At 43.8% G+C, this 27,853-nt stretch overlaps 2 protein-coding genes across 2 annotated transcripts; both read left to right on the top strand.

Moving 5' to 3' along the window:
- Window positions 1–370: 370 nt before the first annotated feature.
- On the top strand, window positions 371–2,739 carry LOC106578873 (histone H3.3A). The gene is made up of 4 exons (XM_014158110.2): window positions 371–515; window positions 1,423–1,556; window positions 1,686–1,839; window positions 1,951–2,739. The coding sequence occupies exons 2-4, from the start codon at window positions 1,429–1,431 to the stop codon at window positions 2,077–2,079; spliced, it is 411 nt and encodes a 136-aa protein (XP_014013585.1). The 5' UTR covers window positions 371–515; window positions 1,423–1,428; the 3' UTR covers window positions 2,080–2,739.
- Window positions 2,740–7,067: 4,328 nt separating this feature from the next.
- Window positions 7,068–27,810, top strand: LOC106578872 (uncharacterized). Its single transcript, XM_014158108.2, has 9 exons — window positions 7,068–7,265; window positions 15,261–15,353; window positions 15,564–15,662; window positions 16,608–16,715; window positions 16,895–17,008; window positions 17,903–18,043; window positions 18,965–19,016; window positions 26,124–26,150; window positions 26,248–27,810. Exons 2-9 carry the CDS (start codon window positions 15,291–15,293, stop codon window positions 26,832–26,834), a joined length of 1,191 nt encoding a protein of 396 aa, XP_014013583.1. The 5' UTR covers window positions 7,068–7,265; window positions 15,261–15,290; the 3' UTR covers window positions 26,835–27,810.
- Window positions 27,811–27,853: the final 43 nt, after the last annotated feature.

The following is a 27,853-nucleotide window of genomic DNA, read 5'->3' as shown; positions in this document are numbered from 1 at the left end:
TAATTGATAATACAAAGTAATCTAATTGATAAAATAACAATCCTGGTCATTCACGAGCAATATGATCATGATACCATGGAAAAACAATCATTGCACTCTAACTAGGATGTCCTTCAAGTCACATAATTGTTAGAACATGTTGAGAAGATGCTTCAGAAGAATATTTTGTTGAAACAACAATGTTTATATATTTTCTGCAATATTTTCAACCCAAGTATTTTGCGATAATATTTCGGTCGCTCTGATTGGATACAGAGGACAGAAAATAACCAATGGGATGTTTGATTTTGTTAACCAATGAGTGAGCCACTTTGATGGATTTTTAACCAATGGTCTTACGAGTTTCTCGTTCTCAACCAACCGGTTTTAGAATTCGGTTAGTTGACGTCATGAGAAAGTATAAAAATTGATTCATCACCGTTTTCCATTAATCGCGTTGTGTGTCTCAAAGAAGAGGAGTACGGTCTGCTGGTCTACCTGTTAAAGTTTTGGAATAATCCAACAGTTACCATACCGTGAGTAACTTTTGCTTTTTTAAAGTGGTCTTTCCATTCAGAAAGAGTTGAAATAGTTATCGGTTGACCTCCCAAAGGAGTTTGTCTGTACCGGTTAAATAGAGGTAGAACAATAGAAATCCCAACCGAGATGTGTGATATGGCTGCATGCTAACGGTAGCTAACTAAATACCTCTACCGATCTGTGTAGCCTAGTTGTATTATGCCATGTTAATTAGCAGTCTTCACTTTACCTTGACTGTCTAGCTGTGACTCAATGCAGCGATTCAAACAGCGTGGGGTTTCGATGGCTGTTTCTAGCTAACGTTAGCCATAGTGCTAACGCTAGGTCAGTCGTCGGTCAGAAGTTGTAACTAATGTCAGTTGCTTTCTCCTTTCGATGTTTTTTTTTTTTTTTTATTGCGTTCTGATTGGGCTTTTCTCCTCCACGATGCTTAAGTACAAGTGGACAAACTAGTTAGCACAACGTTCACGAGAAGTTTTATTCTTTCGATGTATGCTGTTCGTGCCCGCTCAAACGAACAAAGACTGCAGTGCAATTTATGCTATGTTGGCAACTGGGCCGAGGCAGCAAGCTGGAAGGCGGGGTGGCGTTCATAATCGAGCGCGACTGGAACCGACGAAGCGCCTCCCAGCGGTGCATTTACGTTAGCTGTGGGGGAGGGTAACGTTGAAATGGTAACGATTGTTATAATGACGCTAAATTGTTTCAGTTATTGCAACTATTGTTTAACTATCAAAAGTGATGTGGGATAAATTGGCTGCAACATTTCAGCGTTTCTGCTTTTGTAGAAAATGTTGCTTCATTTTTAGCCGCCTTTTCCCATCGACCGCGATAGAAAATGTAATGTCTCATTTTGAAGGCATTTCAAATCATTTTCGGACTTACTTAAATATATTTTCCTAGTGAGAAATGGCTCGTACCAAGCAGACCGCCCGTAAGTCCACCGGAGGAAAGGCGCCAAGGAAGCAGCTCGCCACAAAGGCGGCCAGGAAAAGTGCGCCATCCACCGGAGGAGTGAAGAAGCCCCATCGTTACAGGTACTTAGAACAGTTCAACCTGTTTTCCCAACATGTTTGTTTACATATAGATGTAACCTGAAGGAAGTGGGTCACTAACAGGTCTGTTTATGATGTAAGTATTCATGCTAACGTTTTACTGTTTCCCAGGCCAGGAACAGTGGCTCTGAGGGAGATCCGTCGTTACCAGAAGTCTACTGAGCTGCTGATCCGCAAGCTGCCCTTCCAGCGCCTGGTGAGAGAAATCGCCCAGGACTTCAAGACGGACCTGCGTTTCCAGAGTGCTGCCATTGGCGCCCTTCAGGTAAAATCCCCAGACTGCTGGAGCCACACTATAGTCTGAAGGCTAATGGCTGGAGTGAACAGGGACTCTTTATTTTATTAATCCCATGACTTGTCCCCACTTCTCCACCAGGAGGCCAGCGAAGCATACCTGGTGGGTCTGTTTGAGGATACCAACCTGTGCGCCATCCACGCCAAGCGTGTCACCATCATGCCCAAAGACATCCAGCTGGCCCGCAGGATAAGGGGAGAGAGAGCCTAAATGGTACTCGACCTCCTGCTCGAGACACACAATCCTATTTATCCCACTTAACCATTTTGTGAATTTTTTTTAATGTTATTTCTTGGGTTTTTCCTTTTGTAATGTATTTTAGAATGAGGTAACGATCAGATATGGTTAGTGTGCAGATAGGATGATCAGCTTGCCTTCAATTGCAAATGAGGCTTGTTTTTATCTTAGAGGATAGAAAGTGTTACATGACTGTCACCGTGTTGACTTCAGTCAGGTGGCCTCTTCACATGTTAACTGGGTCATTTAGGGTGACAGTAATACATACTCTAGATGACAGCGCCTTTGTGGTTGGGGGGGTGGGTTTATGAGGTAAAAGAACGAGTCAGCTCTGTCAGCTTCCGGGGTGGTGTGTCAGGGTCTCATCTATTTCCACCCTTTGTCTCAGCAGTCTGCCAGCATGTCTTGCACAACAGTTCACTCCTAGCACTCCATAATGGTGTCAGGGGGATTGTCTATGCACAGTTACTCCTCCTGACACTGTCAGGGATGGCCAGGAGCATGACCAAGACTCTGTATATTCTGGACTGTTTTTTACAATGTTATTTTTCAAACATGCAACAAACCTTGGCAGCTACATTTAATATTTATGATTGTCACATTGTCTTTCTATTAAATGTCTTTACAAGTAAATGCTTGTTTGGTTTTCATTATCCACTAGGTGCTTTAACAATGAAGTCCTTTAGTTACTTCATGTTAATTCTATTATAGCAATACTTGGAAGACACATTGCTGTTCTGTGGGTTGACATCAATATAGGAAGTTAGGTTCTAAACATTTAAACTTCATGCATCGAGTTGTTTGTCATATGAACCACTGAGCTTAAAATGTAGAGGGGGGAACCAGGCTTCAAGTGTGCCTAAAATTACATTTTCTTGACCTCAATGCACCAGGAACTAAAAATACCATAGATATGAAATGGTCATTGTGTGCAACAATGCAGTTTGACTTCATGCTAGCTCTGAGCACCACATTGCAGAATCCTGTCATGTTTTTGGGGTGTCTCAAACTAACTTGAACACTGAAATCTGCTTTCCAACAATGGGAAAAGATTTGTGCCGGCTCATGATCAATCATCGCTGCCCAAGATAACGACGGTAATGTGCCTAAATGACTACTGCTCTAACACTCAGGTCAGCAGCTTTGAAAGGCTGGTTGTGGCTCACAACAGCCCGGAAACCCTAGACTCATTCAAATTCGCATACCGCCCCAACAGATCCAGATGACGCAATCTGAAAGGGGAGACTTAAGGATCTTCGCCATAGATGACTAGTGTGACCATATAATATTTGCTAACATCCTACAGTCAAATGTTGGCACCACTAGAGTAGCTCTCTAGGTATATAACCAATGCCCCTCTGCAAACACGCTGTCTTAGATGTTGAGTAGAAAGTGGTACTTATTTAAATGGGTTAAGAGAACATGTGTATTGAAATGAGTAGGGTGATGTCACACTATGCCCTAAATCATCCCACCTGAATCCAAATGTATGACATGGGGGAGGGGACAAGTTACTTTATCAATGTAGAAGCAACAGTCATTTTTAATACTTTGGAAATACTTTTTAAGGCAGACCAAAAGAAATCTCTATAGGTTCTGGTTTTTGCTGACGTGAGGAATGACGTTTTGAGAACTGTCTTAAACATTACAATCTTACATGCCAACATTTTGTTTTGCCAACAGTCTAAGCAGAGACGATACTCATGCTTTCCGACTGCATTAATCAGCGGGAAGGAAAGAGTTTGTATGTCCATTTCTGAAAGGACCATGAGCAGGGATATGGAAGGATATGACATTGTTGGACACTCGACAAGCTGAATGTGATAAATTATTTCCTCACACTAACACCAATTGCTAACACCAACCTTTTAGTGGAAACAAAACAATCAGAAAAGCCTCACCCACAAATTCCCAGGAAGCGATAAAGCTGGGTTGAATGGCTGGAAAGTAGAAACAGGTAAAACAAGTAAATTATATATCCAAAGATGGAATGTAGTCAAATTACCTAACATAAAATAAATCAAAATTGTAATGTAGCAACAATGTATTAGAGCCAATATGAGTGACAGAACAGGCCTCTAGTACTATGTGTGTGTACCAGGTGTTTGATGAGGGCTAGCCTGAGGAGATATCGTCTTGGTCCCTGAAGATGTCAACAGCTTCCTGCAGGCTTAGGGCTGTTCAACTGCCAGCCACACAACACAGGTGTGTTTTCTGCATTTTACCAACATATTGGTCACAAACACGCATGGACGCACACACACCTCTTTCTCTCCCTTCCTCACACACACACCAGGGAGGGACACAAGACAACAGAGGGGTTAGTAGTGTTATTTTCTACAATCTCTAAATGTGCTGTTGGTAGTTTAACTGCCGCAGGTGTCGTGCTGAAGGAGTTGCTTGAAACATTGCCAGTAGTCCCTGTACCAGACCAGTAGTCCCTGTACCAGACCAAGGACTGACTCCAAGGGAGACACACAAACTAGTTAGAATGTCTGCAGGCTAGGGCCTCCTGAGTGGCGCAGCGGTCTAAGGCACTGCATCGCAGTGCTTGAGGTGTCACTACAGCCCAGGGTTCGATCCCAGGCTTTGTCACAGCCGGCCGTGACCGGGAGACCCATGAGGCGGCATACAATTGGCCCAGCGTCATCCGGGTTAGGGGAGGGTTTGGCGGACCAGGATTTCCTTGTCCCAGACGCCCGGCCCGCCACAAGGATTTCCTTGTTTCCTTGTCCCAGACGCCCGGCCCACCACAAGGAGTCACTAGAGCGTGCCGGGCGTCTGCAAGCTGACGTTGGATGATGTTTTTTCCAACACATTGGTGCGGCTGGCTTCCGGGTTAAGCGAGCAGTGTGTCAAAAAGCAGTGTGGCTTGGCAGGGTCGTGTTTCGGAGGACACATGGTTCTCGACCTCTCCCGAGTCCGTAGGGGAGTTGCAGCGATGGGACATGCGTCCTCTGAAAAACATCCCTGCCAAGCCACACTGCTCGATTGACCCGAAAGCCAGCCTCAACAATATGTCAGAGGAAACACCGTCCAACTGGAGACCTGAAGTCAGCTTGCAGGCGCCCGGACGTTTCTAAGAATCAGTTAGTTCACAGCAGGAGGAGAGGTGATTGTTGACGTCTGTTACGGTCCCCTTCTCTGTCTGAAGGTTCAGGATGCATATTGGATGAGCACATATGCACACACAATACAATATAAGGGTGCGCACACATTACACGTGCCACATTGGGTAGATATGTGCACAATGTTTGAATCATATTAGGCAGATACACGGATACAATAAAAGACCATAGACTTATGATATGTGCCCAATACATGGACAAAATATGGCAGTCATGTGGGTGGCATCTCTTATTGCTGATGGTACTTGACGAAGGAACCTTTCCCACACATTTGGGTCCCCAAACGAACATAACATAACCTTCACCCACTCGGCAACCTGAAAACATCCCCTCCCTTTGTTTATTTGTATTTTTGCACTAGATTGTGTCAGGTGATTGAGTGATAGAATAGAATCGAGGTGAAAAGAGACATACAGTTAGGATGCTTAGAGGTTGCAAAAGTAAAAGCTGAAAGTAATGCTTCAAAATATTTAATACAGTGGATCCTTCTGAGATAATGTTTCACTGACAATAGCCGTCATTTCAAAGACACTGTGGCTGTAAGGTCCTGTAATTATTTTCTTAGTCAACCTTGTGTTCTGTTTCGTTCTTGAACGTAGCCTGTTTCTTTGTGTTCTTGAAATGTCTTTCCTTTTTGTTCATTGATTTCACCTGTGTTAGTTACTCACCTGGTCTCATCAGCTCCTTATTTAGTTCAGTTCATTCTGTTTGTGTCTTTGTGAGGTATTGTTCGTTTTGACTCTACTAAGCCTTATCCTAGCTCGTTTGTGAGAACCAGTTATAGCCGTCGGTCCTAGTTTTGATTCACCTGCCTGTTTGTCTACCTGTGTATGACCATTGCCTGCCTGTGACCACGATTTTTTCCTTCTGCGAAGGCGAAATAAACACCTACCGCGCTCTGCGAGTGAATCTACAGTATTCATAAGAGTGGCAGAATAATGTATTTGTCCTATGGTCCCCCTTAAGAAAAAAGATTGCAGTCAGAGCACAAATACTGCGTCCAAAATAACCGTTTTTACTTTAGTAATGTTTCAGTGTAACTGCAGTTACAGTGGAGTATATATTTTGGAGTATCATTTCTGCAATTACTGCGTCTAAAATACCAAAGTTGACAGCAGTTACTGCACTTTAAAAACTGTAGTTTTTTGTGAGGGTTGTTGAATCCTTAATGATATTTAGCCTAGAGCAGCACAACAGCGTAACCTGAACCGTCCAAGACAAGTGTATGTCAAATGATTATGGCTACTAAAGCCTGAGTAAATGTATCTATCTTGTAGATACTATCAGCTCTCGCTCAGCCTATTCCCGACTGTGCGTCCCCAAACGAACATAACATAATCTTCACCCACTGTTCATTCGCCGGGTATCCAAAAGGGTCCCGAGCAGCGGATCTTTCGGGTGAATAATTATTTCCCAGCACAGCTGGAAACACAGAGCCGTCCGTCATTTAACAATGCGTCATAGCCCCCACACACTTCAGCATGTCTAAAACTACCCAGACACATTTTCCTTCGGGTTGTTAGAGGTAAACTTGATATCCATGTCCAAATAGCCTACACATTTTAGGGAGGTTAGACTGGAAATGTCAGTGCTGCAATTCATACATTTCCACTCTAAAACATAGTAGCTAGCCTACTCTGTTTCAGAATAGCCTGGTTCACTTTGCACACAATTGCTACATCGTTTGTGTAATTTAATCGTGGTCTCAAATTATATGACGCGCTATAAATGAGATGCAATACTCTGGCGACCTCTTTTGGATAAAAAAAAAAGGTGCATGATTTTAACGCGTGAGACGTCCAACCGTTTCCTCAGGCTATTCGTCAACTTGTCGGAAACGTCCGAACTTTGATTCGGACAACGGGGTGCTCAGTGACTCAATCCAGTTGCAGTAGATGGAGCCTGGTCGCATGTATGTATAAGAGATAGTGAGGTGTATAGTAGGCTAGTTAGTCACACCGAAGGAGAAAAAAACGTGGTTTTCTGATCAGAATAGTGGACTAGCTATTATTTTCCCCGTGGATTCCCAAGGTAAGTCTTTCTGCTGCATTCAATGTGGCTATTGATCTTATTAAAGGTTTTCCTAATACCTATGCATTCTGTATATTGCGCACTGAAAGTTAAATTGTGTTTACTTGTGTTTATTCTGTGCGCTCAGGACGAGCGGTTGTCATCTGCTGACTGTCCGATATGTTTGAGTAGCCACATTAGTGGAGATGCACCAACCTATGTAATTCATTTATTCATGTTTGGGCTCAATAAACCACCCGAAAGTGAAATCGTGTTAACTTGTGTCTCCGGGAACTCATGGGGAGGGGTTGATTCCTGCTCTGCTGTTTTACATTAGTGGAGATGCACCATTTTATGTGAAGAATGTATTCGTGTTTAGGCGCAATAAACCACCCGAAAACAGTTGTCTTGAAATGTGAAAATGTGTCATTGTATAGGCTACACAATTACAGCCTATTGCGAATCCATGTGATGTTATGCATGGGAAATAACTGTCTAACTCATTAGAGAAATTGAGTAGTGGCTACTCAAACATATCGGACAGTCAGTAGAACTCAAATCATAAGTGGTACTAACTCAGATTTCAATAAGATTTATAATTGAATGTTGTTGAGTACTGTTAACAAATATTAGGTTATTGAGTAAATATAACTATTTATTTGTGTTCGGCTAATCTAAAGTTGAGTTTTTGCAAGTTATGATTCATATTATAAAGTCGATCTAACGTGTATTAAATAAGTGGTTCTTACTTGATTCTAATTATGTTTTACGTCTTTGTTTAAAATAATAAAGTAGTAGTCAGACATATTTCTTCTTGATTTATTTGTGTTGTACTGATATAGAATTATGACGTTTTTTGCAGAGCCACGTGCCACTATTAAATATGAATAACTTGTTTTTTGCCAGTTATTAATATTTAATAGTGGCACATGGCTCTGTTTTTAGAGGATTGTGGGTAATTCAACATTTTTAGACATTATGATACTTTTACATAATGTTGTATGCATGTTTGAAGAAAGAAAAGTATATTTCTAAAATAGTATTAAGCAGTTTGTTGTGCTATGAGGTTTAATGGATCAGGATGAATGGATATAAAAACCAGCGGATAAATAGACGTACAATAACGAGACAAGCCATTCCCACAAGCAAGGGTATATGTCTCGCTCTTAATGACAGAGGCTAATGCAGCAGCCTGCAATGATTAAAGCGCTAGCTCCAGTTACTGCTAGAGGAATGAGCATTGTGACCAAAAGTGCCTGCCAAGGTGGATTAAAGTACCAAATTGTCAAATACATAAAACAATGTTGAAATGTAATAAGGGCACCAGGCGAGACCCAGATGCAGACACGGGAGGCAGATGGTTTGGGTCTTTGATATTTATTAACAATCCAAAAGGGGTAGGCAAGAGAATGGTCGTGGACAGGCAAAAGGTCAAAAATCCTTTCAAGGGATTATTGTAAGGTGATGTCATAGTGCCCCAACAGCCAACTACACTGTCAGCTGTTTTTGTAATTTTATCAGTATCTTACTGTATTAATCAACTGTATAAACTGACTACATTAGATTACTGTAGAATGCACAGTAAAACACTGTTCATTTTTTTGATTTCACCTTTATTTAACCAGGTAGGCCAGTTGAGAACAAGTTCTTATTTACAACTGTGACCTGGCCAAGAGAAAGCAAAGCAGTGCGACAAAAACAACAACACAGAGTTACACATAAACAAACGTACAGTCAATAACACAAAATAAAATAAAAATAGAAAAATCTATGTACAGTGTGTGCAAATGTAAAAGAGAAGGGAGGTAGGCAATAAATAGGCCCTAGAGGCGAAGATAATTACAATTTAGCATTAATACTGGAGTGATAGATGTGCAGATGATGATGTGCAAGTAGAGATACTGGGGTGCAAAAGAGCAAGAGGGTAAGTAATAATATGGGGGATGAGGTAGTTGGATGGGCTATTTACAGATTGGCTGTGTACAGGTACAGTGATCGGTAAGCTGCTCAGACAGCTGATGCTTAAAGTTAGAGAGGGAGATATAAGACTCCAGCTTCAGAGATTCGTTTCCAGTCATTGGCAGCAGAGAACTGGAAGGAAAGGCAGCCGAAGTAAGTGTTGGCTTTGGGGATGACCAGTGCAATATTTTACAGCACACTTTAAGACCTTTCTGTAATTTCAACAGTAAAATAACCGTAAATGTGTTTTACAGTATTAATTATGGTGCATTGTGGGAAAATGAGGTGAATGGGGAAAGAGTCTCTGTATCATTAACATATTTTAAGGCGTTCCTTGTAAGAAGCTAAATTTGTTGCGCCCGTGACTACGAATGCATACACTTAGGTTGGAGTCATTAAAACACGTTTTTCAACCACTCCACAAATTTCTTGTTAACAAACTATAGTTTTAGCAAGTCGGTTAGGACATCTACTTTGTGCATGACACAAGTCATTTTTCAAAACAATTGTTGACAGACAGAATATTTCACTTATAATTTACTGTATCACAATTCCAGTGGGTCAGAAGTTTACATACACTAAGTTGACTGTGCCTTTAAACAGCTTGGAAAATTCCAGAAAATTATGTCATGGCTTTAGAAGCTTCTGATAGGCTAATTGACATAATTTGAGTCAATTGGAGGTGTACCTGTGGATGTATTTCAAGGCCTACCTTCAATCTCAGTGCCTCTTTGCTTGACATCATGGGAAAATCAAAAGAAATCAGCCAAGACCTCAGAAAAAAATTGTAGACCTCCACGAGTCTAGTTCATCCTTGGGAGCAATTTCCAAACGCCTGAAGGTACCACGTTCATCTGTACAAACAATAGTACACAAGTATAAACACCATGGGACCATACAGCCGTCATACCGCTCAGGAAGGAGACGCGTTCTGTGTCCTAGAGATGAACGTACTTTGGTGCAAAAAAATGCAAATCAATCCCAGAACAACAGCAAAGGACCTTGTGAAGATGCTGGAGGAAACAGGTACAAAAGTATCTATATCCACAGTAAAACAAGTCCTATATCTACATAACCTGAAAGGCCGCTCAGCAATGAAGAAGCCACTATTCCAAAACCGCCATAAAAAAAGCCAGACTATGGTTTGCAACTGCACATGGGGACATGATGGTACTTTATGGGGGAAATGTCCTCTGGTCTCATGAAACAAAAATAGAACTGTTTGGCCATAATGACCATCGTTATGTTTGGAGGAAAAAGGGGGAGGCTTGCAAGCCGAGGACACCATCCCAACCGTGGGTGGCAGCATCATGTTGTGGGGGTGCTTTGCTGCAGGAGGGACTGGTGCACTTCACAAAATAGATGGCATCACGAGGAAAGAAAATTAAGTGGATATATTGAAGCAACATCTCAAGACATCAGTCAGGACGTTGAAGCTTGGTTGAAAATGGGTCTTCCAAATGAACAATGACCCCAAGCATACTTCCAAAGTTGTGGCAAAATGGCTTAAGGACAAAAAAGTCAAGGTATTGGAGCAGCCATCACAAAGCCCTGACCTCAATCCCATAGAAAATTTGTGGGCAGAACTGAAAAAGCGTGTGCGAGCAAGGAGGCCTACAAACTTGACTCAGTTACACCAACTCTGTCAGGAGGAATGGGCCAAATTCACCCAACTTATTGTGGGAAGCTTGTGGAAGGCTACCTGAAACGTTTGACCCAAGTTAAACAATTTAAAGGCAATGCTACCAAATACTAATTGAGTGTATGTAAACTTCTGACCCACTGGGAATGTGATGAAAGAAATGAAAGCTGAAATAAATCATTCTCTCTACTATTATTCAGACATTTCACATTCTTAAAATAAAGTGGTGATCCTAACTGACTTAAGACAGGGAATTTTTACTCAGATTAAATGTCAGGAATTGTGAAAAACTGAGTTTAAATGTATTTGGCTAACGTGTATGTAAACTTCCGACTTCAACTGTAGGTATGCCTCTTGTCCAGATGGGACAGGGCAGTGTGCATTGTGGTGGCGATTGCATCGTCTGTGGATCTATTGGGGCGGTAAGCAAATTGAAGTGGGTCTAGGGTGGCGGGTAAGGTGGAGGTGATAAGATCTTTGACTAGTCTCTTGAAGCACTTCATGATGACTGAGGTGAGTGCTACGGGGCAATAGTCATTTAGTTCAATTACCTTTGCTTCCTTAGGTACCGGGACAATGGTGGCCATCTTGAAGCATATGGGGACAACAGACTGGGATACGGAGAGATTGAATATATCTGTAAACACACCAGCCAGTTGGTCTGCTCATGCTCTGAAGACGTAGCTAGGGATACCATCTGGGCCGGCAGCCTTGCGAGGGATAACACGCTTAAATGTCTTACTCACATCGGTCACGGAGAAGGAGAGCCCACAGTCCTTGATAGCGGGCCGCGTCGGTGGCACTGTATTATCCTCAAAACAAGCAAAGAATGTGTTCAGCCTGTCCGGGAAGCAAGATGTCGGTGTCTGGGACGTGGCTGGTTTTCCTTTTATAATCTGTGATTTGTCTGTAGACCCTGCCACATTCGTCTTGTGTCTGAGCTGTTGAACTGGGACTCAACTTTTTCCCTATACCGATGTTTAGCCTGCTTGATTGCTTTGCGGAGGGAATAACTACACTGTTTGTATTCTTCCATATTCCCAGTCTTTTTGCACTGGTTAAATGCGGTGGTCCGCATTTTCAGTTTTGCGCGAATGCTCCCATCTATCCACGGTTTCTGACTGAGGTAGGTTTTAATAGTCACAGTGTTTACAACATCATTCACCGTATCGGTATATGTGTTGATATTATTTTCTGAAGCTACTCTGAACATGTCCCAGTCCGCGTGATCAAAACAATCTTGAAGCGTGGATTCCGATTTATCAGACCAGCGTTGAATAGTCCACGGATGCTTCCTGTTTGAGTTTCTGCCTATAGGAGGGGAGGAGCAAGATAGAATCGTGGTCTGATTTGCCGAATGGAGGGCGGGGGAGGGCCTTATATGTATTCTGGAAGGTAGTATAACAATGGTCAAGAGTTTTAGCAGTGCGAGTACAACAATCAATATGTTGTTAGAATTTCGTGAGCCTTTTCCTCAAATTTGCGTTCTTAAAATACCCAGCTACAATAAATGCAGCCTCAGGATATGTGGTTTCCAGTTTGCATAAAGTCCAGTGAAGTTCTTTGAGGGCCGTCGTGGTATCGGCTTGAGGGGGATGTAGACCGCTGTGGCTATTATTGACGAAAAATTATCTCTGGAGTTAGTACGGTCGGCATTTGATTGTGAGATATTCTAGGTCGGGTGAACAGAAGGACTTGAGTTCCTGTATGTTATCACAGTTACACCATAAGTTGTTAATCATAAAACATATACCTCCATCCTTCTGCTTCCCGGAGAGATGTTTGTTCCTGTCTGCGCGATGTACTGAGAACCCAACTGACTTTACAGAGTCAGACAGTATATTTCGAGAGAGCCATGTTTCCGTGAAGCAGAGTATGTTACAATCCCTGGTGTCTCACTGAAAAGCAACTGTCGCCTTGAGCTCATCAACTTTATTATCCAGAGATTGGACATTAGCGAGTAAAATACTCGGGAGCAGTGGGTGGTGTGCACGCTTCCTAAGTTGGACCAGAAGACCACCCCGAGTACCTCTCCTTCACCTGTGTTGTTTTGGGTCAGCCTCTGAAATAAGTTCAATTGATCTGGGGGGAGCAAACAAAGGATCTGCTCCAGGGAAGTCGTAATGCTGGAAGTTCTGGTGAGTTACCGCTGCTCTAATATCCAATAGTTCTTCCCGGCTGTATGTAATGACACAAAACAATTCCTGAGCTAATTACGTAAAAAATAGTACATAAACAAACAAAATACTGCAGAGTTTCCTAAGAGGTAGTCGCGATGCTGCCATCTCCGGCAGCGCCATCATGCAATCTGTGTCTGGTTTTAGCTAGTTACTTGTTAGCTTGGTCTTCAGCCAGCATGGAACAAAACGGGGGGAAGGGTAGTTCAAAACTCAGACGCAGTTGTCAAGTCAACACATCCGTCAGTGCTGTGGTGAACCGCATCACAACAGACATGCCAAACAGGAGATGTATACTTTTTTTATATCATTCATGTAATTTAAATGTTGTTTGAGTTGCTTTGTGTATCACCAAATTTGCTTGAGTTGATTTTACTGCAACCCTGCTCACTGCATCCATGTTGCTTCATAGAGGCGTTTCAAAGAGCTGTCAGTCAAGTCAAGCTCATGAATATAAGGTCCCCACCCACTCAGCCTGTCTTTTCAAACTTCCTGGTAGTTAGCCATGACAGAAAAAGTACTTTTCAGAATGACTGTTGAGGACCTTTAAACCATTTACATTGTTGAATATTTACCCCTGTCCATTTGATCTGTTTCGTCCTGTAATCACATCCAGTGAATATCTCAGTATTGGATTGGCACTAACCAAGGATGGTCAGAGATTTATCATAAGATATCTTGTTGTAATTACAATTATTTTGAAGACCAATGTATCCCTAACTACAATAACATTTTCAGTAACATTTTACTTGCTATGACACGTTTTTTTTATCAACCTTGGTTGAATGGACTGACTGTAAGTTGCTGAGGACAAGAGTGCCCGCTAAATGACCTAAATGTAAAAATGAAAACTTGCAAAGAACACTGGGTAATATGCCGCTGCGTGGGTTATTCCAGTAATATACTGTAAATGAGATTACACTAACATTTTTGGTACTGTAAAATGGATTACAGTAGCTGTACTGTAAAATAAATTACAATAACTTACTGGTCAATTACTGCCAGTACGTTTTACAGGAAATCTTTTAGAGTGTAGCCGTGAAAATCCATTGTTTGCGATTATTTCCAAACACCCAGCAGCATGGGCATTCTACTGTGTTCTCCTTGGAAAGTTAATGATCATATTTGGCTCTTTCCGGCTATTGCCTTCATCGTAAAAGGTTCAGCAAATCCCTCTACGACATCAAACTAGCTGCAGGGTGCAGGAAAAGGGGGTGCTGCTGATTCAACACGGTCGTTCTGTGGGCTGTGAAAACACTCTCAGCTGCAGCTTCACATCTCCTTGGGATATCTGCCTGACACCAAGGCCATAATTAAGATGCATCGACCCACACACACACACATCCTGAAAACATATTACTCTGCAGTTTTCGTCTCTCTCACACCCCCGCTCTCTCTCTCTCTCTCTCTCTCTCTCTCTCTCTCTGTATCTTTCTCTCTCTCTGTGTCAAGCCAGGCCAGTTTTAGGTGAGGCCGTCCTAATGAGCCCACAGAGGACCTCTACTGCAATGTAGTGATTTAGAAGTTGTGCAGTACACACACACACACACACACACACACACACACACACACACACACACACACACACACACACATTTCCGTATTTTGCCTTCTCATTGATTTGAGCTGCCATTGGAGCCCAGTCAGCTATAACTCAGGCTCAACACTGATAGAAGGAGTGCCAGCAAATAATAAAGCTGTGTATCTCTGTGACAGAGTATTGAATCTGTGGATCACTGAGCCAGAATATTGAAGATGTGTATCTCTGTGCCAGCGTATTGATGCTGTCGATCACTGTGCCAGAATATTGAAGCTGTGTATGTCTGTGCCAGAATATTGATGCTGTGTATGTCTGTGCCAGAGTATTGAATCTGTGGATCACTGTGCAAGAATATTGAAGCTGTGTATGTCTGGGCCAGAGTATTGATGCTGTTGATCACTGTGCCAGAATATTGAAGCTGTGTATGTCTGTGCCAGAATATTGATGCTGTGTATCACTGTGCCAGAGTATTGATGCTGTGGATCACTGTGCCAGAATATTGAAGCTGTGTATGTCTGTGCCAGAGAATTGAAGCTGTGTATCACTGTGCCAGAATATTGATGCTGTGGATCACTGTGCCAGAATATTGAAGCTGTGTATGTCTGTGCCAGAGTATTGAACCTGTGTATCACTGTGCCAGAGTATTTATGCTGTGTATCACTGTGCCAGAGTACTGAAGCTATGTATGTCTGTGCCAGAGGGCCTTTCTCTCCCCCCCAGCTGCCAAGATGATGAAGGAGTGCCTCCAGTTCTTCATTGAGCCGGCCCAGAAAATCAAGATCCGCCTCAAGGTAGGACCTTTGGACACCTATCAACTCTCAGACAACCCTTAATAGCACTGATGTCTGTCCTTGTCAAGATGTATTCAAGAGAAACAAAGGATTGGTTCATTTCCCATCTGTGCTTTATCTGTGTAGCAGTGCTGCATGATTGATGAATGTCATTTTCCCTTCACCCTTCCCTCTCCTTGTCTCTCTCATCCATTGCTCCCTCTGTTCTAGGAGTCTCGTAAGAAAGGGACGGATGAGAAGAAAGAACCTTTAGTGGAGAGTCAGCTGTTCATAATGGAACTGGCCAGGGATCTCAACAGACTGTGCCAGGTACACACACACACACTCACAAAGACACACACACACACATCCACAAAGACACACACACACACACACACACAAAGACACACACACACATCCACAAAGACACACACACACACACACATCCACAAAGACACACACACACACACACAAAGACACACACACACACACACATCCACAAAGACACACACACACACACACAAAGACACACACACACATCCACAAAGACACACACACATCCACAAAGACACACATCCACAAAGACACACACACACACACACACACACACACACACACACACACACACACACACACACACACACACACACACACACACACACACACACACACACACACACACACACACACACACACACACACACACACACACATCCACAAAGAACACACACACATCCACAAAGACACACACACACACACATCCACAAGGACACACACACACATCCACACACAAAGACACACACACACACACACACATCCACAAAGACACACACACACATCCACAAAGACACACACACACACACACACACACACACACACACACACACACACACACACACACACACACACACACACATCCACAAAGACACACACACATCCACAAAGACACACACACACACACATCCACAAGGACACACACACACATCCACACACAAAGACACACACACACATCCACAAGGACACACACACACATCCACACACAAAGACACACACACACATCCACAAAGACACACACACACACATCCACAAAGACACACACACACATCCACAAAGACACACACACACACACACACACACATAACACACACACACACACACACACACACATCCACAAAGACACACACACACACATCCACAAGGACACACACACACACACATCCTCGAAGACACACACACAAGCAAACAACCACGCTCTCTCTACTATTATCTTCTCAGAGGTCGAAGGTCCTAGCCCACATCTGGACCAGTGAAGACAACTGGCCTCCCAGTGTGTGTAGACACTTCATAGTGGAGTGGGCTGCCGTGCTAGAGAAGAGAGGCCAGGTGAGCACTGTTGTTTGAAAGCTATTTGATAGTTTTACTTTAAAAAGCCTTTTTTTCCTTTAACTTAATCCTTTGTCATTGTTTTCTTTGTTGATAAACTATTATTAGACCTCTGAGACTTGTTATTGCAGTTTTTACTTCATGATCTCTTTACGGACTGTTGTCTTTTGATTGTGCAGCTGAGGAGCATGCAGACAGAGAAGAGGGACTGGAAGACAGGGGGAGAGTATGACATCGGAACCCACAAACGGGTCATCATGGACTGGACACACCAGCTCAGAAACAGACCGGAGGTAAGGAACATGGGAGTGATTGGGTCACTAGAGTCAAATCAAATCAAATGTATTTATAAAGCCCTTTTTGCATCAGCCGATGTCACAAAGTGCTATACAGAACCCCAGTCTAAAACCCCAAACAGCAAGCAATGCAGATGTAGAAGCACAGTGGCTAGGAAAAACTCCTTAGAAAGGCAGGAACCTAGGAAGAAACCTAGAAGGGAACCAGGCTCTGAGGGGTGGCCAGTCCTCTTCTGACTGTGCCGGGTGGAGTTATAATCCCACCCATTTTGCCAAAGCACAGCCCCCACACCACTAGAGGGATATCAACAGACCACCAACTTACTACCCTGAGACAAGGCTGTGTATAGCCCACGAAGCTCTCCTCCACCGCACGAGTCTGAGGTTGCAAAACAGGACAGGACGATCACGTCAGTGACTCAACCCACTCAAGTCGAGTATAGCGAAAAAAGCCTGGCAAGACATGATGCACCCCTCCTAGGGATGGCATGGAAGAGCACTAGTAAGCCAATGACCCAGCCCCTGTAATAAGGTCAGAGGCAGAGAATCCAAGTGTCCAAAATATTACTAAAGAGTTTACTACCCTACTATATTCATATCTCTCTCTCTCTCTCTCTCTCTCTCTCTCTCTCTCTCTCTCTCTCTCTCTCTCTCTCTCTCTCTCTCTCTCTCTCTCTCTCTCTCTCTCTCTCTCGCTCTCTGACTCCTCTGTGATTAAGGAGCAGCTCATCCTCATCTTTCCTTCTTCAGTCTCCTGTGTTGCATTAGTGTGCATATGATGGACTTATTATGTTGCAATATGGACCAGTAATGGAAGACTCCCTCCAACTTCCCTGTTTTCATTTCTTACTATATAAAGTAATAACCATATGGACTTCCCTCCCCCTCCAGCCCAGTATCTGGCCCGGTGAGCCTGTATTGATGATGTTGGATGATCTGGAGTTCCAGTGGAGGAGGGGGCGTCTGCCGAACCTTCTCTCAGCCATGGAGCTGGTCATGTGGGTGGTGCTGAGTGCAGACAGCCCTGACAAGGTGTGTGTGTTTCTATGACTGAACCAAAACAATAATAACACCTTTGCCTTTCTTGAACTCACACTTTTCTTTTCCGACTTGCACTGAATTTGCAGCATGTATGCTGTTATAAAGAACCCTTTCCTAAGGTTCTATAAAGAACCATAAAAAATAAAAATAAAAAAGGTTCTATATAGCACCAAAAAGGGTTCCGCTATGGTTACAACACTTTTTGGGTCTAAATAGAACATTTTTTTATGGTTCTTGATATACCCTTTACAAATAATGGTTCTATAAAGAACCTTCCTTCCTCTCAAGGTTTGTTGTAGAACCATACAGGGTTTTTATTCTGGTTTAATAAACATATTATATTGTTCAATTATTATTATTATCAATTATTATTATGTTTATTAACAAGTTGAATCAGGTGTTCTAGCTCTGGAACAGCTGGGGGTCGCTGAGGATAGAATTGAGAACTATTGATTTAGTCAACCATTCTCAATTAGCACAAGGCCATACATGAGTCTTTCGAATGACTCTGTCATTGGCCATAGACATACATGTCATTAACTAACATAAGACAACATATTAGATAAACTGGAAGGACACGCTCACTCACGGTTGCACAAAAAGAGCTGTGCACAAACCACTCCCCAAAACATTCTAATTATCACTAAAAGACGAAAGAACCCTTTTTTGAACTGCAAATAACATTGAAGGGCTTCTTTGGGTCAGTATGGTTCCACATAGAACCATCAACTTCCCAAAGAACCCTTGAGAAACCCTCATTTTGTAGTGTGTAATTGTATGTCGCTCTGGGTAACAGCGTCTGCTAAATAACTCATTTGTTAATGTAAACAACTGATTCATTATTCATCAATGAATCTGCATGATTAGATAGACATTACACAGATAAACTCACTCAAGCCTCTGTGTCTACAGGAGGACGTAACCAAGCAGTGGCTGATCAGAAAACAGAGGAGTCAGAAGAGCGGTGTGTAGAGCTTTGACGTGTTGAAGTCATCAAGAAAGCGTTATGCTTCGAACACACTGACCGCCTCGTTGCGCAAAATAGTACGCAGCATCATCTGGATATGTGTGCAACAAAAGTTCAACATTCACCTTCTGCTACCATTTCTGTCAAGCCGTCTATGCTTACAGTTTGACGCATACGTTAGATAAATCCAACGTGCACCACACAGAACACTGCAGTGCTGCAAGGCAAACGCAGCGTTTCATTGGAAATAAATGTATTTCTGGCGTACCAACATGCAATGACGCAGTCGGTGTGATGGAAAGAAGGCCTAGATTCTATCAGATCAAGCGTTAACTGGGGATAGACGACGCCAGCATAGCAGGTGTTTTGGTGGTTCCGGAGTCCTATCAGTGAGCAGCTGCTCATGAGGTCATTGTCACGAAGCCACACCCATCCCACTCTCGTTATTTTTTTATTTTTATTTCACCTTTATTTAACCAGGTAGGCTAGTTGAGAACAAGTTCTCATTTACAATTGCGACCTGGCCAAGATAAAGCAAAGCAGTTCGACACATACAACAACACAGAGTTACACATGGAATAAACAAACATACAGTTAATAATACAGTAGAAAAAAAGTATGTATGTATACAGTGTGTGAAAATGAGGTAAGATAAGGGAGTTAAGGCAATAAATAGGCCATAATGGCGAGGTAATTACAATATAGCAAATAAACACTGGGGTGATAGATGTGCAGAAGATGAATTTGCAAGTAGATATACTGGGGTGCAAAGGAGCAAAATAAATAAATACAGTATGGGGATGAGGTAGTTGGATAGGCTATTTACAGGTGCAATGATCTGTGAGCTGCTCTGACAGCTGGTGCTTGAAGTTAGTGAGGGAGATAAGAGTCTCCAGCTTCAGCGATTTTTGCAGTTTGTTCCAGTCATTGGCAGCAGAGAACTGTAAGGAAAGGTTGCCAAAGGAGGAATTGGCTTTGGGGGTGACCAGTGAAATATACCTGCTGGAGCGCGTGCTGTGGGTGGGTACTGCTATGGTGACCAGTGAACTGAGATAAGGCGGGGCTTTACCTAGCAAAGACTTGAAGATGACCTGGTGACCATACTCGTCGCCAGTGGGTTTGGCAACGAGTATGAAGCGAGGGCCAGCCAACGAGAGCATACAGGTCGCAGTGGTGGGTAGTATATGGAGCTTTGGTGACAAAACAGATGGCACTGTGATAGACTGCATCCAATTTGTTGAGTAGAGTGTTGGAGGCTATTTTGTAAATGACATCACCGAAGTCAAGGATCGGTAGGATACTCAGTTTTACGAGGGTATGTTTGGCAGCATGAGTGAAGGATGCTTGGTAGCGAAATAGGAAGCTGATTCTAGAAGTCATTTTTGATTGGAGATGCTTAATGTGGGTCTGGAAGGAGAGTTTACAGTCTAACCAGACACCTAGGTATTTGTAGTTGTCCACATATTCTAGGTCAGGCGGGCAGGTGTGGGCAGCGATCAGTTGAAGAGCATGCATTTAGTTTTACTTGCATTTAAGAGCAGTTGGAGGCCACGGAAGGAGAGTTGTATGGCATTGAAGCTCATCTGGAGGTTAGTTAGCACAGTGTCCAAAGAAGGGCCAGAAGTATTCAGAATGGTTTCGTCTGCGTAGAGGTGGATCAGAGAATTACCAGCCGCAAGAGCGACATCATTGATGTATACAGAGAAGAGAGACGGCCTGAGAATTGAACCCTGTGGCACCCCCATAGAGACTGCCAGAGGTCCGGACAACAGGCCCTCTGATTTGACACACTGAACTCAATCAGAGAAGTAGTTGGTGAACCAGGCGAGGCAGTCATTTGAGAAACCAAGGCTGTCGAGTCTGCCAATAAGAATGTGGTGATTGACAGAGTCGAAAGCCTTGGCCAGGTCGATGAATACGGCTGCACAGTATTGTCTCTTATCGATGGCAGTTATGATATCGTTTAGGACCTTGAGCGTGGCTGAGGTGCACCCATGACCAGCTCGGAAGCCAGATTGCATAGCGGAGAAGGAACGGTGAGATTCCAAATGGTCGGTGATCTGTTTGTTAACTTGGCTTTCGAAGACCTTAGAAAGGCAGGGTAGGATAGATACAGGTCTGTAGCAGTTTGGGTCTAGAGTCTCTCCCCCTTTGAACAGGGGGATGACCGCGGCAGCTTTCCAATCTTTGGGGATCTCAGACGATAGGAAAGAGCGGTTGAACAGGCTAGTAATAGGGGTTGCAAAAATTTCGGCAGATCATTTTAGAAAGAGATGGTCCAGATTGTCTAGCCCGGCTGATTTGCAGGGGTCCAGATTTTGCAGCTCTTTCAGAACATCAGCTATCTGGATTTGGGTGAAGGAGAAATGGGGGAGGCTTGGGCGAGTTGCTGTGGGGGGCGCAGGGCAGTTGATCGGGTCAGGGGTAGCCAGGTGGAAAGCATGGCCAGCCGTAGAAAAATGCTTATTGAAATTCTCAATTATCGTGGATTTATCGGTGGTGACAGTGTTTCCTAGCCTCAGTGCAGTGGGCAGCTGGGAGGAGGTGCTCTTATTCTCCATGGACATTACAGTGTCAAATAACTTTTTTGATTTCGTGCTACAGGATGCACATTTCTGTTTGAAAAAGCTAGCCTTAGCTTTCCTAACTGCTTGTGTATATTGGTTCCTAACTTCCCTGAAAAGTTACGGGGGCTATTTGATGCTAATGCAGTACGCCACAGGATGTTTTTGTGCTGGTCAAGGGCAGTCAGGTCTGGAGTGAACCAAGGGCTCTATCTGTTTTACATTTTTTGAATGGGGCATGCTTATTTAAGATGGTGAGGAAGGCACTTTTAAAGAATAACCAGGTATCCTCTACTGACGGGATGAGGTCAATATCCTTCCAGGAATCCCAGGCCGGGTCGATTAGAAAGGCCTGCTCGCTGAATTGTTTTAGGGAGCGTTTGACAGTGATGAGGGGTGGTCGTTTGACCGCAGACCCATTACGGATGCAGGCAATGAGGTGATCGCTGAGATGTTGGTTGAAGACAGCAGAGGTGTATTTGGAGGGCAAGTTAGTTAGGATGATATCTATGAGGGTGCCTGTGTTTATGGATTTGGGGTTGTACCTGGTTGGTTCATTGATAATTTGTGTGAGATTGAGGGCATCAAGTTTAGGTTGTAGGATGGCCGGGGTGTTAATCATGTCCCAGTTTAGGTCACCTAGCAGCACGAGCTCTGAAGATAGATGGGGGCAATCAATTCACATATGGTGTCCATGGCACAGCTAGCGGCAGAGGGAGGTCTATAGCAAGCAGCAACGGTGAGAGACTTGTTTCTGGAAAGGTGGATTTTTAGAAGTAGAAGCTCGAATTGTTTGGGCACAGACCTGAATAGTATGACAGAACTCTGCAGGCTATCTCTGCAGTAGATTGCCACTCCGCCCCCTTTGGCAGTTCTATCTTGTCGGAAAATGTTATAGTTAGGGATGAACATTTCAGGGTTTTTGGTGGTCTTCCTAAGCCAGGATTCAGACACGGCTTGGACATCTGGGTTGGCAGAGTGTGCTAAAACAGTGAATAAAACAAACTTGGGGAGGAGGCTTCTAATGTTAACATGCATGAAATCAAGGCTTTTACAGTTACAGAAGTCAACAAATGAGAGCGCTTGGGGATTGGGAGTGGAGCTGGGCACTGCTGGGCCTGGATTAACCTCTACATCACCAGAGGAGGACTAGGATAAGGGTACGGCTAAAGGCTATAAGAAATGGTCGTCTAGTACGTTCGGAACAGAGAGTAAAAGGAGCAGGATTTTGGGCGCGATAGAATAGATTCAAGGCATAATGTACAGACATGTGAATACAGTGGAGGTAAACCTAGGCATAGAGTGACGATGAGAGAGATATTGTCTCTAGAAACATAATTTAAACCAGGTGATGTCACTGCATGTGTGGGAGGTGGAACTGAAGGGTTAACTAAGGCATATTGAGCAGGGCAAGAGGCTCTACAGTGAAATAAGACAATATTCACTAACCAGAACAGCAATGGACAAGGCATATTGACATTAGGGAGAGGCATGCGTAGCCGAGTGATAATAGGGGTCCAGTGAGTAGTTAAGCTTGCTGGAGACACGGCGATTCAGACAGCTAGCGGGCCCGGGGCTAGCAAGCTAGCAGAAGGGCTTTAGAGGTACGTTGTGATGGAAGAAGTCTGTTGTAGCCTCCTCGTGCAGAGCCTCCTTGTGTGGTTCCGTCGACCGTGATGGATTAGTAGGGTTCCATGTAGAAATGGTGCCCAGTCCAATTGGCAAAATGCCTTGGACCGCTGCGCCACTCGGGAGCACGTAAGACGTTTAGAATGAGAGGTTATAGGTTATATAGAAATAATGGCCATGAAAATGAAAATCATAGAACGAAATACTGATGATTTCTATAAGCCTAATCAAGGTGTCGATTACATTCCAGTGTTCGAACTTGTAAACACGGCTGCATAGAATTTCTAAATGCGACTCCGTGCAGCCAATGGCAATGTCCACAATAGGTATAATGAGCGTATTCGATTATGCTGAGTTGTGGTGAACCAGGCAAAGGCCCTTCACGTCTTCAGGTGAAAGCGTTGAGGGAGGAGCACCATTCTCAAATCAAACAGCCGTGTGGTCATATTGTCAACAAAGCAGCATGGTGCATCGTCCAGAAACATACATCTCTTTTCCATAAAATTCATATTAAAAGGTTCTGGTGATGCTTCCTGAAGCATTACGTTTTTCCAGCCAATTGTGTCGAAAATAGGTTCATTACTCAAGGCTTTGCTCAATAGTGTATAATAGTGGCACCTGCTGGTCAAAAGATTTTAGAGCAACCAAATGATTATAGATGACGTCCCACACCCTGTAGCGCATGCGCAGCGTAGCCTTTTTGTCTTATACCAAACCAATCAGGTCGCTGTTCAACAAAACGAATCTTTGGACGTCATTGATCACGTTTCTGATAAAGTGATACAGTCATTGTGTGCTGCTTTGAAGTACACTGCTTAGCGATTTTGACGCATGCCTCAGAGCTCTGACATTAAACGTAACATCACTAGAATTTTCTAAGTAGTTTGCATTGGGAAGACAGATAAAGCGTTTTTATCAAAAGCAATATTTTTTGCATGGAAAAACAGACTCCTACTAATTACTACACGTTTAATTACGTCACTTTTGTTTTGAGCCAACTTCGCCGTCGGTACGCCAGGTAGGCAATCAACTTTCACCCAATGCAAATCACACCTACACGGGTGCCCAGATTAATTGAACCCCCTCATTGCTGGGAGCCACTTCTGGATTTAACAGCTCTAACGCAGTTTCAACTCCGACACCGCCAAAACAACAGCTTTGTAGGTGACGGCCAGCTCAAATCTGATTGAATCTTGCCCTTACACAAGTGTTACAGCAATCAGTGACAGAGAGATGTTGGAGATCACAGGTGTGTCATTGTGTGACAATGAGAGCTGATTGTGACAATGAGAGCTGATTGTGACAATGACAGCTGATTGTGACAGAGTGCTGATTATGACAATGTGAGCTGATTGTGCCACTGTGAGCTGATTATGCCACTAAGTAAAATTAAGACAAATAATCAATCAGTGCTCAAGAGATCAATCGGTCAGCCTTTCATAGCCATTAGGGTGACATCCCAGCAAACATGACCCCATTGGCCCCATGTGGATATTCGCCTGACACGGGCTAGCCAGTCCCTCCAAGATTTCGTCTGGATTTTGTATGCTTGATTTTGCTGCGGCAATTCTGACATTTCACATGGCAATATGCAATGATTTTGTCCAATATGTCGCAAAATTGTGCTGAAAAGGGAAAACGTTTTGTTGACGTTTGGCTTGATTGAATCATATAATGTGCGGTGATTGGTTGAAATTTCAAGCCCTCTTTTTGTACTGCGGTGATCGGTCAGTTTTATATGATAATATTACAATGATTTGTCTGTTTTATGCGGAAATAGTGTGGTGATTGGTCAAATTTGTAAGCCCTCGCCTCGCATAATATGCAGGGAATTGTTGATTTTGCAAAACTGTTTGCTGTTGCAGAATCACGGAATCCTGGAGCGACGGGCTAGCTCACACTAAGCCCACACCAGCCCAACACAGGCCAGCCCACACCAGCCCAACACAGGTTAGCACTCACCAGCCCAACACAGGTTAGCCCTCACCAGCCCAACACAGGCTAGCCTACACCAACCCAACACAGGTTAGCCCTCACCAGCCCAACACAGGCTAGCCCTCACCAGCCCAACACAGGCTAGCCCTCACCAGCCCAACACAGGCTAGCCCTCACCAGCCCAACACAGGCTAGCCCTCACCAGCCCAACACAGGCTAGCCCACACCAGCCCAACACACGCTAGCCCACACCAGCCCAACACAGGCAAGCCCACACCAGCCCAACACAGGCTAGCCCACACCAGCCCAACACAGGCTAGCCCACACCAGCCCAACACAGGCTAGCCCAAGTCCTACTACCTCACAATGTAGAGGCAGGGACTTATTAGAATATTTGGGGCATTGTTTGCACACAGGTCTTTCTGTGCAACCGTTACTGAGAAGTTCATTGCAGTTTAAGTGTTCTGTTGTGTGATGCCCAAATAGTGTTTGATCTTGTACCGTGCCAATGATGAAGTTTTCAAAAATACTTAAATAAGTGTGACGTGTGTGAAACTAAACAGTTTGTCTTGTAAGAAATATATGTATGGTAGTAACAACCTGGTTGTCATTCTGATACAATCTGACACATTCATCAAATACCTTTAATGCTTGAAAATGTTCAAATGTATGCATTGAATTGTAATAAATAAATATTACATCAATTCATATTAAATAATAGATAAAAACATATAAATTGGCATAGGGTGGGCAGCCCAAATGGGGCCATTATGTTTGCCCACATCGTGCCAATGTGGGCATGTTTTCCGGGATGGTTGATGAATCACTTGAAGTGCTGCCAATTGGTATTGATAAGAAAAATGAAAGGAGTGGAATGGAACAAACATGCCTGAGTACTTGGAGGTTAAGTAACAGAAAATGGGTTAAGATTGAACTTTTGACAGTATTTTAACCCCAGTTTTGTTGACATTTTCAGATGCAGCCCGCTACATTCCCCACAATGGTATGTGAAACTCCTAATGGATTTGTTATTGAGGAGTAAAGGCAACTGTAAATACAGTCATCCCTTTTCTTACTCTAACAACAACCTTTTATCTCAGTATGGAACTGGATCTGTGATGCTGCAGAGGAAGTGACCCTTGACCCCAAGACAGCCAACCCTGACCTCTTCCTCTCTGATGATGACAAGCGCATGCGCTGTGGCCTGGAGCGGCGAGACATCCCTAACTGCAGTCGTCGCTTCGACGGCTGGTGGTTTTGCGCTCTGGGAAACGAGGGCTACATCTCCGGGCGCCATTACTGGGAAGTCGAAGTGGGTGACCGGGACTGGCGGCTGGGCGTGGCTAAAGGCTCCGCCCAGAGGAAGGGTTACAGTCCCCTCAACACACAGACGGGCTACCTCACCCTGAGGCTGGAGAGGGGCTCAGACCTCAAGGCGCTGACGGTGCCCTCCACGCCGCTGGCCCAGATGCTGGTCCCCAGGAAGGTAGGGGTCTACCTGGACTATGAGCAGGGCCAGCTCTCCTTCTACGATGTGGAGAAGAGGTCCCACATCTACACGTACAACGAGACCTTCACAGAGAGACTGTTCCCCGTGTTTGGGACTGTAGAGGTGGTGAGGGATCTGGTGATCAGGCCGGCACAGACCAGGGAACCATGCCTCTGCCCTGGACCCTGTCTCTGGTGATAACATATTACAGCGCTCTTCAAACCTGGTCCTTGAGAGCTAGCCTGGAATCCACACTGAATATTGTAAGTGTAGCGATATTCAGTGTAAATTCCAGGCTAGTGGAGGGCAGGCTTTTGTTCTGGTCCAGCACTATCACACCTGATTTGATGGTGTGATGATTAGTTGATTAGTTCATTCAGGTGTGTTAAAACAAGGCTGGAACAAATGCATGCACTCCTTAGGACCTGGGCTGAAGAACAATTATTACCTCCTCCCTGTTACACTTTTTATTACATTGCCTTCATGCCACACTACTTCAAGGTACAAAGGAACTGTAAAAGAACGTGCTGCCCAAATTACCCAAAGATCTGACGTAATTGATATTTAGTTCAGCAAGAGCTTGCACACAGGAGACAGAGACAGACAGACAGACAGACAGACAGACAGAGACAGACAGACAGACAGACAGACAGACAGACAGACAGACAGACAGACAGACAGACAGACAGACAGACAGACAGACAGACAGACAGACAGACAGACAGACAGACAGACAGACAGACAGACAGACAGCTGGGGTTTATAGTCTATAGACAGCTGGGGTTTACAGTCTATACTGTATAAAGGGAGGGTAGAGAGAGTAGCATGAGGTACTTCATTCTTCCTCTGATTCTCTGCCTCTCTTCCTCTCTTCGTCTCTGATTCTCTTCCTCTCTGATTCTCTAATTCTCTGATTCTCTTCCTCTCTGATTCTCTGACTCTCTAATTATCTTCCTCTCTGATTCTCTGACTCTCTGATTCTCTGATTCTCTTCCTCTCTGATTCTCTTATTCTTTGATTTTCTGATTCTCTAACTCCACTCTCCAGCTTGCCAGTCTCATAATGTATATCAGCATATTTTTGGAAGTTACGGTTGATATTGACAGTGTGTGTAAAATGGTGTGATAACAATGCTTTTTTTCAGTCATCAATAAATGAAGGAAAATCTCAAGAAGATGTTTGTCGGTTTCTAGTCTACGACGGTGTGGCATTAGGGT

Source organism: Salmo salar, chromosome ssa19 (assembly GCF_905237065.1).
Source record: "Salmo salar chromosome ssa19, Ssal_v3.1, whole genome shotgun sequence".
Taxonomy (NCBI): Eukaryota; Metazoa; Chordata; class Actinopteri; order Salmoniformes; family Salmonidae; genus Salmo; species Salmo salar.
Note: the sequence above shows the minus strand (reverse complement) of the source record. Positions and strands in the feature narration are given on the sequence as shown.